At 42.4% G+C, this 11,209-nt stretch overlaps 1 protein-coding gene across 1 annotated transcript; it reads right to left on the minus strand.

Moving 5' to 3' along the window:
* Positions 1–447: 447 nt before the first annotated feature.
* Positions 448–9,797, minus strand: ALDH5A1 (aldehyde dehydrogenase 5 family member A1). Its single transcript, XM_030943710.1, has 9 exons — positions 9,619–9,797; positions 8,517–8,687; positions 8,268–8,384; positions 7,691–7,834; positions 6,680–6,823; positions 5,827–5,985; positions 4,304–4,473; positions 3,493–3,551; positions 448–3,340 (listed from the first exon to the last, which is right to left on the minus strand). The coding sequence occupies exons 1-9, from the start codon at positions 9,664–9,666 to the stop codon at positions 3,135–3,137; spliced, it is 1,218 nt and encodes a 405-aa protein (XP_030799570.1). The 5' UTR covers positions 9,667–9,797; the 3' UTR covers positions 448–3,134.
* Between the last annotated feature and the right edge of the window lie 1,412 nt (positions 9,798–11,209).

Consider the following 11,209-nt stretch of genomic DNA (forward strand, 5'->3'; position numbering starts at 1 on the left):
GTCAAGCTGGAAATTTAAACAGTTTCTCAGGCTTCAAGACTGTATTAAATAAACAGAAGTAAAAGAGCTGCCAAAACTATAATTTAAATCTTAATGAATGAAATAAAGAATTATGCAAGTAATCCCATTACAAAAGCAGGGTAGACACTCTGATCTTTTTTGTGATAAAAGTGTTTGACTCAGCATAAAAGACTGGCAATACAAAATGACTGATGGCATATTACTGTGCCCAAGTAGTCTCATCTATCTGATTTAGATTCAAGGGACTGTAATTGGGGGTATAGAAATCTTACCTTATATGAACATGTGGATGCAAAGAAGTGGTGTCTTTTCTGGTGATAAAGCTGTCAGAAGAAAATCTCTGCAAATCTGAGAGACTGAACTTAATGTGGCTGCTGTCAATTTGTCAATTCAGCACTGAATAACGTAATAAACCACAAAATCTGATGCTTTCACAGAAGTTATTTATTAACTGAAAACATTTTTTTAATCACAGTTTTAATATCCAGGAATTGCTAAACTATCACAAGTGCAATCAACACAACTGAGGTGTGAGAATTCAAGTAAGTCTTTTGTTGAAGAATCCCAGCTTATGCTATGAAGATAACTTTGATTATTCTGTGCTTAACTGATGTAGACTTTACTGACACGAGGATATTATGCTGGAATCCAACCACAATCCAATCTAGACAAGAGTATCTCTTAAGTTTCTTACAAACATTATCTTTAATTATAGTTTGTGCTTATTATCAGGCATTGTAAAAGGTATTATTTGCAAAAAAAAAAGTAAACACTCATGAGAAGTGCTATTATCAGAAAAGCACATTAAAAAGACATTAAGATTTTAAATGTACCAATGCATCATCGGTAACTTGTAGTGAAGAGAGCAAGGGTTAAATAATTTATCCTCCAACTGCACTGTCCCAAGAAGTACACTCACACTAAATACTACAGTCATACAGCTGTAAGTAAGATGATTTTAATTTTGACCCTATACAGTTCACAGGCAGATACAATTGAATTTCAGTGGCAGATATTCTACCTGTGTACAATACCTGTAACTATGTCTGCATCACTGTGTTGTGGAAGCTTGGAACCTAGGCATGACCTTCTTTTACCCTGTTGTTTTTTCCAATTAATACTAAACACATCAGTAGCCAAGGCTGGCAAACAGCTTTCTCCTGTATTCCCCAAATTCAGGCAGCCTGTGTGTGCTCAACAATGTTATCTTAGAAACTGGGTATAGGAAAGTTTCTTGCAACTAGTGTAGAAAGAGGCCATCCTTTTTATGTTTTTGACAAGCACAGATAACAGTACTGAAGTCCTCACTACCACAAATACATGGATTTGGTGCATTGGGAATTACTGGAGAGGCAGTAAATATCCTTTAACTGCCCTTCAGTTGGCATGATGCACACAGTACTGACAGATAATGTGCTCCAGACCCACCTGGTCTCAACTGCTACAAAAATACAACCATAAAAAATATTTAAAAATAAGGAGTAGCAGTCAATGCTACTTCGTGTGCGCTTTAAACAAAAACCCTGTGAAACTCTGTTCCAGCTCACTCTCCCTCTCTCCAAGTCTTGTATTACCTGATACCTCTTTGCCTGATGGGATAAAATATTTTAAAATATTTCATTTCAAAGGGTACATTCATTACTTTATAGGAAAAAGAATTCTGTTGCCTTCTTTTATTTTTTTAATAATGAACACAAGAAACAAAATTTATTCTACTTAACTTCTGCCGTGCTGATTTATTCACCAAATTAACATTGTACATTTAAAGTGCTTTGTTTGACTGCCATTAAAATGTTTTTAACAACATTGTTTATTTCATATTGAGGAAGCCTTACATCATCTTTTGAAGATGACAGAACAGTGAGGTCAAGCCAAAGGTCAAAGCCTCACCTCTAACCACCACTATTTCAATGTTTATTAGGTCAAAAATGAGCCATGTTCAAAGGTTTTTAAACCTTCCTCCCTAATGGACTTTCACCTGTGTAACCACAAATCCAATTCAAGACACAAAGCCCACAGGGATGGGTATCTGCTCCTGTTCTTTGAAGGGGGTGAGTTATGTTCCTTTAGACACTGAGCAATATTTACATCAGGGACTGTACTTCTACTCAAGGAGAGTCATGGTCTTTTTATGGAAGAGAGGGAGTTTATCATGTCACTACTTGTGCTTTCGTCACACTGCCCTTATAGTCTCCCCTTATAATTCTGCAAGTTGTTCCTGTGAGTATCTTACCTTCCTCCTGCTTCTCACTAAGCCAGCAATTCTTTGTCCTGGACTGTCCTGTTCCCAGGACTGCTGGGGCTAACAGGCATCAAACAAGGACTATATTTCATCCTAGACATGCAAGCTGTTAAGGCCCAAGTACACCTCTTTGCTCAAAAACCTAAAGCAGCCTTGCAGTCAGCATTAACAGTACTGAAAAAGCTGTCTGTTAGCCTATGTGGATAGCAAGATATAGCTCAAAACAATTCCTCACCTTTTGTAAGCAGCAGATTTTGTAAGCAGCAGATTTCTCCCACAATTAAAAAAACCAAAAACAAAAACCCAAAAAAACCAACAAAACAAACCCCCCCCCAAAAAAAAACACAAAAAAACAAAACAAAAAAAAAAAAAAAAAAAAAAAAAACCCACACACTTGCTTCTAAAGAAGGTCACATAACCACACTAGAAAGTGTGAATATTTACACAAAATTCTAAAGGGAGATTGCCATCCCAAAGCCTCCCTTATCCACACTGAAATACTGAAATACTAAAGGTAGTAAAAAATGGTGGTCTAGTTTCCCTTGCTATAGGTCACAATCTGTTTTCATTACGCAAAAGTCTCAAAGTTCTCCCCGTTACACAGGGATAATCCAAGAACAATAAATGTACATCCCCACTCTTTACTAAAAATAATGGACATTGTGATCACATTGCTGAAAAACTGGATGTATAAACTAAGACTGTGTAAAAACATTTGGCAGCACAGAATACTCTATACACACACACCGGACAGGGCTGATTAGTTATAACGAAGGTAGAGGTTGCATTCATACATATTTCTGACTCAAGAAGCTTATAAAAACAACAGCACTCTTTCCCAAGTTGTGGGGATTGTGCTGTTTGAAGGCTTTTATAATCCTCCAAAGCAGACATATTTTAGTTCTAAGTATTCATCGATGCCGTATTTTGAGCCTTCTCGTCCTAAGCCAGACTCCTTTACCCCACCAAAAGGACACTCTGCTGAGGAGATTATGCCTTCATTAACACCAACCATTCCAACTTCCAGCTGTTCTGCAACTCTCCAGATCTGAGCTGGATCTTGGGAGTAGAAATATCCTGTCGTGCAGACACGGAGATACAGGAGTGAAAATCAGTAAGAACAATTGCAGAAGACTGAAAAAGAAACTTAATGACATTCAAAATCATCACCCCACAGCATTAAAGCTCACAAAACTGCAGAAATACATTTATCTGACAGAGAAGCGTACCTGCTAAGCCCACATTAGTTGCATTTGCTATAGCAACAGCTTCTGCTTCAGTCTCAAATCTGTCAATACAAAGAGAAAAAATAAAAATGAGGCCTGCAGTTCACCGGCTATCTTGCTGACTTACTGACAAGAAGCAGTCTTATCAGGAATTAAAATGTCAATTTATTTTTCCCAGAAGTGTAAATTAAAAAGCTAATTTAACTTTCATTTTGAAACACTGAAGTGTCTACCTCTTCTCTGAATTTAAACTGCAGTAAAGTAGTTAAGATTGCCTTTATCCCCCTGAGGTAGCTGGATGGTACCAAGACATTTAATTCACATGGGTTAGCCTACCTATTTCCCCAACTACACAGTACTCTCAAATCTAAGAGATAACTGTATGTTCTTCAATCACATCCAATTGCTCTGCACAAAGGCAGGGAAAGCTTTAAGGAGAACAGACAGCTCCAACTCATCCTCTTGTCAGAAAAGCTTAGGACTAGCAAATCACATGACAAACTCAAAAGTCCTGTCTCCTATTTCATACCACAGATCATGAAGCCAATGAAGGTTTTGCTGCTATCTAGCCTTGCTTAACGATTGAGATACTTTAATTTTCAAAAAGTTGCAGAGACGCTAAGATCAGGTCAAGAAAAAGAAACAAACAAGCCACATATCCAAAGTATGTTTTCATGTGTGTACGCCAGTCTTTTTACAAGATTTGTATGATCACACAAAAATACTTTTTTGTCTTCCAAATTTTGTTTATTCAAAATAATCCTTCGTTGTTTTTTTAATTATTTATTTTAATCTGTGGAATTAGTACTCTTACCTGATAACTGGTGCTAAAGGGCCAAATGTCTCCTCTTGGGTGCAAAGCATTTTTGTTGTAACATTAGTAAGTAATGTTGGCTCAAAGAAATTCTTGCCCAAGCTGTGTCGTTTCCCTCCAGTCACAATAGATGCTCCTTGAGAAACTGCATCCTTAATGTGTTTCTCTACCTGAGGCATGCATAACAAAAGTTAAAAGTCAGCATTTAAGAATGAGCAATAATACATTTCCCACTGAAGAAATAATACTCTCACAGTATTTAAGAGAAAATTTTGAAGAAAGGCTTACACCTTGCAGAGAATCATTTGCAATATTATCTAATTTCTCTTCAATTCTTGTTTCTCTCAGTTTGACATAATTTCAGAGGGATAAATTATGAACATGCTCCCCCAGCCCACTTTTCTGTAGCCATTAAAAGCCTACACCTAATGTGAGCAAAAGCCTTTGCAGGACTAAAAACTGAATATTCTACCAGTGATCAAGCACTATGGAAATGAACTGTATGACTGCCATGGAAAGAGAAACAACTCTCAAGATGGAACTGGAGAGAACATTTTCCTACATCTATTATTCTACCTATCCCCTATATTTACAATTAATCTAAAGACAACAAAGTAATAAGAAAACTAAAGTAGCAATCCCCACCTAGAATACTGTCCTTTGAAATTACAGCAATTACAAAAAGTGACTATATACAGTGTTTGTTTATTTGTATATATAGTTGTACCCGATACATATACTACAATTTTGTGATGCACGAAAAGAAGACATGAAGGAAAGAAATTCAAGGACTATATCCTTTGTTTCCCAAATAACTGCATATTTTCCCACACTTTTATAAAGAGAATCTGGCAGCATTCATGTGTGATGGATTCAAACCAAGCCTGCATGCAACTGAGCCGTAATATCTTACAAAGTATGGGCCACTTGACTCAATAATCTTTATATTAGGAAGAGTGAAATATAAAGTATGTGACTTTTTAGGATTTTTTAAAAAATAAATATTCCTGGAGTTGCAGGTCACCCAAAACAGAAGACCCAAACTATGCACATAATGTTTCAAATGATTACAACATCCAGAATTCTGGTATTTTTAACAACAAGAAATTATTCTGCCTAGATTTTGCCAAAAAGAAACACTGTTCCTCAAAGGAAATTGTCAATCACAGTGCTTCAGAACTGCAGGATCCCTGTACAGCTCTCACAGTGTATCCAATTTCAGTGAATGGACTTGAAAACAGCTAGGGAGTAATCAGCAGGAATCAGTTTCTCCTAAAGGAGGCCTCTCCCTTAAAGGAGTTTCTCCCAAAGGAGGTCTCTTTCCTTAAAGGAAATAGAGGGATGACTGTCCACATCTGCTTGCCTGTATGTACACATGGACTTGGGGGACAGAACACACTTCCAGCCACACTGTGAATATGCTCTAATAAAACAAGGGAAAAAAGGTGAAACATAAATGTAAAATTATTTTATGGATCATAAAAAGAAAATCAGAATGTTAAAAATGAAATGTTTACTTATACCTTCTCCACTGCTTTTTCATTGATTAGCGGTCCTTGGGTAGTTTTTGCATCAAATCCATTTCCAACATGTAGTTCTTTGTCTATAGCTTTAGCAAACTTTTCCACAAATTCATCATGAATTCCCTTTTGCACCAGGAAACGGTTTGTGCAAACACAAGTCTGAAAACAAACAAGATAAGATAAAACCCCATTAGTTTATGTTGTATTTAATCCATCTATGAATTCTTTCTGGCCTTCATACCACAGAATCAGGTTACTACACTGATGTCCCCTGCCTCTCCTCCCTCATCCTAAACTGTTACCCAGCTATGCCATTTCTTTCACCTCCCATTTCACTTTAGAAATACAACTTCAACAAGCTGTAAGTGGGTGTGTGAAATATGTCACACTGCTAAGTTGCTTACACTGGGGAAATGTTTTGTGAGTTTTGTGGACTCAGATACATGGATCAAACAAGGTCCAGAAGCTGCATGAAATACCTTCTAATTAGACTGCAGAACACTTGACTGAGCAACAAAAACTCAAACCACACTTAGTGGTCAGGGGTCTTTTTTCTAACTCCTTTCTTATCTGAGTTTGAGTTTGCTTTCTTCCTGAAAGTTGTTTATAAGTGCTCTCAATGGTCTATTTATTTGTGCTACCCCTTTGCTCTGACAAAAATATATGGGATTTCAGTGTTGCTATTTAGACTTGCTGGTAACTGGCTTTAGTGCCCAGAACCATTTGTGAGTGCAGCACCTTTCTCTTCACAATGAAGTGTTCTGTGCTCTCCTTTTACATAAAATAGCTTATTTACAACTTAAACTTTATGTACAGCTCTTCACTGTCTAGAAACAAGGACAAAGATTCTCACCTGTCCTGAGTTTCTATACTTAGAAGCAAGGGCTCCTGCAACAGCCCGGTCCACATTGGCGCTGTCAAACACAATAAAAGGAGCATGTCCTCCAAGCTCCATGGAAACTCTCTTCACAGTGCCAGCTGCATGTTTCAGCAAGATCTGCAGGCAACAGAAGAGACATACACATCTGTACCTCTAACAGATGTGAACAGTGGAATCATGGATGCAAGGGAGTAAAAAATTAACTCTGGCAAGGAAATAATCTGCATCTTCTCTACAATGTTAGACCATCTCCTGTGACAAAAGCAACTTTCATCCATTAAAATCCTTAAAGATGAAATTCTGGCCAAGGACTAATGGAGAGAAAGATTTTGATCAACTTCAGGTCAGGTTAAGCTTTTATACACTAATATTGTCAACTTTTTGTTTGTTTGTTCTATTTTTTTTTGTTAATAAAATCTTGACTACTCTTACGAAAGTTTTCCAAGATCTGACAGAATTTGGTATTATGATTTGCCTTGATACCAGACTTTTGCTTCATTCTGCATACAGCCATCCTAGAGAACTGTCATTTTGTAGCCACACTCTGCAGTTTTAGTGATTCAATTAGAGATGCTGACCAGATTGCTTATTGACTACAGTTGATAGCAGAGATTCCAGGGCCTCACTCCTGTAATATTTCCTCTCAACTGCTGAAGCCATTCTTGAATGGCACCTTTGAAACTCAGTTTCAGTGCTCTTATTAGCATGTTACCACCTTACAATATAAACCAAGAACATCGTGTACAGGACTGTCCACATTATGGTTTAATAAAGGGCAATTATCAGGAATTACAGACAGGCATTCTTCTGTGAAGTACTGATGCTAAATCATATAAGCAGTATCTCAAGAGGTACACAATTATTTGGACAATCTGTGTCCAGTAGCCAGAAAAGAAGGCTCTGTATAAAGGCACACACTTTCCCCCTACCTTTCTAGTATAACCACAGTAATAATCTTCAAGGATATTCTGTCCACGTATGTACCTTTCCTGTTGTTGTAGAGCCAGTAAAAGATATTTTGGATACCAATGGATCAGTGCATAAAACTTCCCCTACAGCTGCTGCCTGTTGTCTGGAACAAGGGACAACATTGTACACTCCTGCTGGGATTCCAGCCTGGTTTGCAAGCTGCAACAAAAGAAAAACAGAATTTGCATAATTAGTGCATTTTGTAAGAGGAACAGTCACTTAATGAGTGTTCACTGTTTTGAAGAGAAGTCTGTAAGTCAATGGAAGCCAAAAGGACTCAGCACAACCAGGAACAGGTGCCAGAGGTGCTTGAGAGAGCACCTTTGCTCCGGTTTAAGCTGTCTGTGTTCAAAAGAACTAAATTAAAGATATAAGGATATTTTGAGTATCAAAATGGCCTGATCCGCTTTGAGGCTCTAAACCATGTTAGAGGCAATTTGCAAAGATTCTCAATAAACTAAAATACCTGCATCAAGTCAGTTTGTCCTTTCTTCATACATGAAGCTGGCCAGAGCTACCTTCCAGGCCCATCTGATTCCCTGTTTACAGTATCAGTCCATTGTTGAGGTAAAGCTTAGTACTGAAAGCTCACCTCCCCAAGAGCTAATGCTGATAAAGGTGTGTCCTCTGCAGGCTTCACCACGACTGTACAGCCAGCAGCCAGAGCTGCACCAACCTTCCGGGTAATCATAGCGCTGGGAAAGTTCCACTAGGAAGAGAGAAAATAGTACAGTCAAAGTTGGGAAAATTTTGCCTCCTGTTTTTGCAGAAGTAAGTCATTTTGAACTGGGGGCCGAGCTGAAAACCTTCATGTGACTCAGAAGAGTTCAGCTATGCTTACTGGGGTTATAATGGCTGCCACTCCTACTGGCTGCTTCAGCACCAGGACTCTTCTGTCTTTTGCAGATGCTGGAATAACATCGCCATAAATCCGTCGAGCCTCCTCCGCAAACCACTCCAGAAATGAGGCTGAATATGTGATTTCACCTTGTGCTTCTTTCAGAGGCTTCCCCTTTGATTAAATCAGATTGAAGATACATTGTAAGCAGCAAACAGAAGCAATACAAACATATTCAAGAAATTTTGGAGTTTCTCTTCTATTCAGAGTACTTTAGGATCCCCTCCCTCTGACATGCACTGTGATCTCCAGCAAGGATTGTATGATTGCAGCAGCAATAGTTGTGTGGATTCAATATACCACCATTGTATAGTCAATAATTTGTATGCTGTGCCTGGATTCATACCTGCCCAGGACAAGTAAGAGAAACAGCAAATGTAGCATGCATTTATTTACAAACTCCAAGTTAGCTGCTATTACCACTATGAAGAAAGGCACAAATCACGGCAAAACAGTTACAAGTTTATTCCAGGGTTATTTGTTTTGGGAATATTGTTTTGGACCACCCCCAGGTCTGATCCAGTGGACTGCATGACCATTAGCAACTGTGACACAACAGAGGAGCTGCTGAAGTACCTTCCAGCAAGGTTTTGTCCAAAAGGACACCAGTTTGTGAGCTCCCAGACTACTCAGTGATACAGACTCTATGAATCCAACTTGGAGACTTGCATGATTTTTCCCAGTCACAAACATTTCTGCCACGGGGACAATGGTTTAGGTGGATGTACGCTTTTGCATGCCAAGAAGCACATCACGGGTCTGGTTTCCTCTGATTAGGTACTACCGTTATCAAACCAACGCACTTTATATATGTCTGGAGGAGGAATGTTTGAAATGTCACCCACCGACCTAGCAAAGCAATGTGAGTACACAATATGCCGAAAGTTATTAAAAAGGACGTGATGGCAAACTGGTGAAGCACGCAGGGAGAGCCTTGACGGCTGTCACTTTTACTTGGTATCCCTGTTCGCCTGCCTGTGTTGTTTTCCCAGCACGAGTGCCAGCACGGGGCAGTGCCCGTGCCCACCCCCGCCGCCCCACTCACGCTCTCGGCTGTGATGATCCGCGCCAGCTCCTCCTTGTTCTCCATCATCAGCTCGTACCATCTGCGGAGGCGCGCACTCCTCTCCTGGGAGGAGGGAGAGACAAGGCTGCCGTGGCCGCCACACGCAAGGACGGGGAAGCGAGGCCCCGGGAGACCCGACCGGACCGGACCGGACTGCCCCGGGGCCCCCTCGCCGCCACCTCCCGCGGCCGCTCACCTTGGCGGGGAGGCGGCCCCAGGCGGCGCCGGCTTCGTGCGCGGCCCGCACAGCCGCCCGCGCCTCGGCCGCCCCGCAGTCGGACACCCGGCCCAGCTCCTCGCCGCTGGCCGGGTCCTGCACGGGGAAAACGGCGGCCGTCTCCACCCATCGGCCGCCCACCAGGCCGCCCCGGCGCACCAGGGCGGCGGACAGGGCCTGACTGGCGGCCCGCACCGGCCCCGGGGCCAGCGCCGCGGGGCGCAGCAGGAGGCGGAGGCGGGCGGCGGCGGCGCCCCGCGGCAGCATGGAAGCCATGGCCGCACTCGGCCACAAGCGGCAGCCCCGGCACGGCCCGCCCGCGCCGCCCCGGAGGAGGAGCTGCCGAGGGGCTGGGCCAGAAGCGGCGGCTGTGGCACCCGGCGAGGGGCACCCGGTCTGCCCCGGCAGGGGTGGGAGCGTAGCCGGGGAAGCTGGGGGCAGGAGGGGCTTCTGCTTCCCGGAGCCTCGTGTCCCGCGCCCCATCGAGAGCCTCGTAGGGAGAGGAGAGGCCTAGAGTCACAGAGCATCCTGTGTTGGAAGGAACGCTCAGGGATCGTCAAAGTCCAACTCCTGGCCCTGCACAGCACACGCCAGGTGTCACACCATGTGCCTGAGGGCGTTGTCCGAATGCTTCTTGAACTCTGTCAGGCTTGGTGGTCTGACCGCTTCCTTGGGGAGCCTGTTCCAGTGCCAAAGCACCCTCTGGGTGAAGAACCTTCCCCTAATTGCAAACCCAAACCACCACTGACACAGCTTCTTGCCATTCCCTCGGGTCCTGCCACTGATCGCCGCAGAGATCAGTGTCTGCCCCTCCTCTTCCCTTCGTGAGGAAGTTGCAGATTGTGATAAGGTCTCAGGGTTCTCGGTCTCCTCAGGCTAACTTGTGCTTAACTGCAGGAGCGCTGGCCCTGGGAGCCTGTGGGCACTGGGTCCCGTGGCAGCTGGTCAGTCTGTGGCACAAGGGCCACACAAAGCCCCTGCCCAGTGCTGCCATGTCGCTGGGGATCGCTGTGGCTGTGGCACATGCATGAAGGGTGGCTGTGAAGCGCGGGGTGTCTAGCCTCTGCAGCCAGAACTTCATAGCGGTATACTTGGCAGGAATACTTCCTTGGGTCTCCCACATATCAGCTGGGCTTCCAATACGGACCATAAGACCCAGACTTAAGTGCGCAATATCCTGTCAGCTCGCCAAAGGTTATGAATTTGTATCACCTGCAACTCAGGAGCTAGTGTTTTTCTATTAACACTGCTTTGGCAGTTGGCTTTAATTTCTTTTGTGAAATGGGATGTAGTTGTTGTTAGGCTAGCACAGCATGAGCTGGACAAACTCTGAGAGGATACTCTTTGCCATGC

This window comes from Camarhynchus parvulus, chromosome 2 (genome assembly GCF_901933205.1).
Source record: "Camarhynchus parvulus chromosome 2, STF_HiC, whole genome shotgun sequence".
Taxonomy (NCBI): domain Eukaryota; kingdom Metazoa; phylum Chordata; class Aves; order Passeriformes; family Thraupidae; genus Camarhynchus; species Camarhynchus parvulus.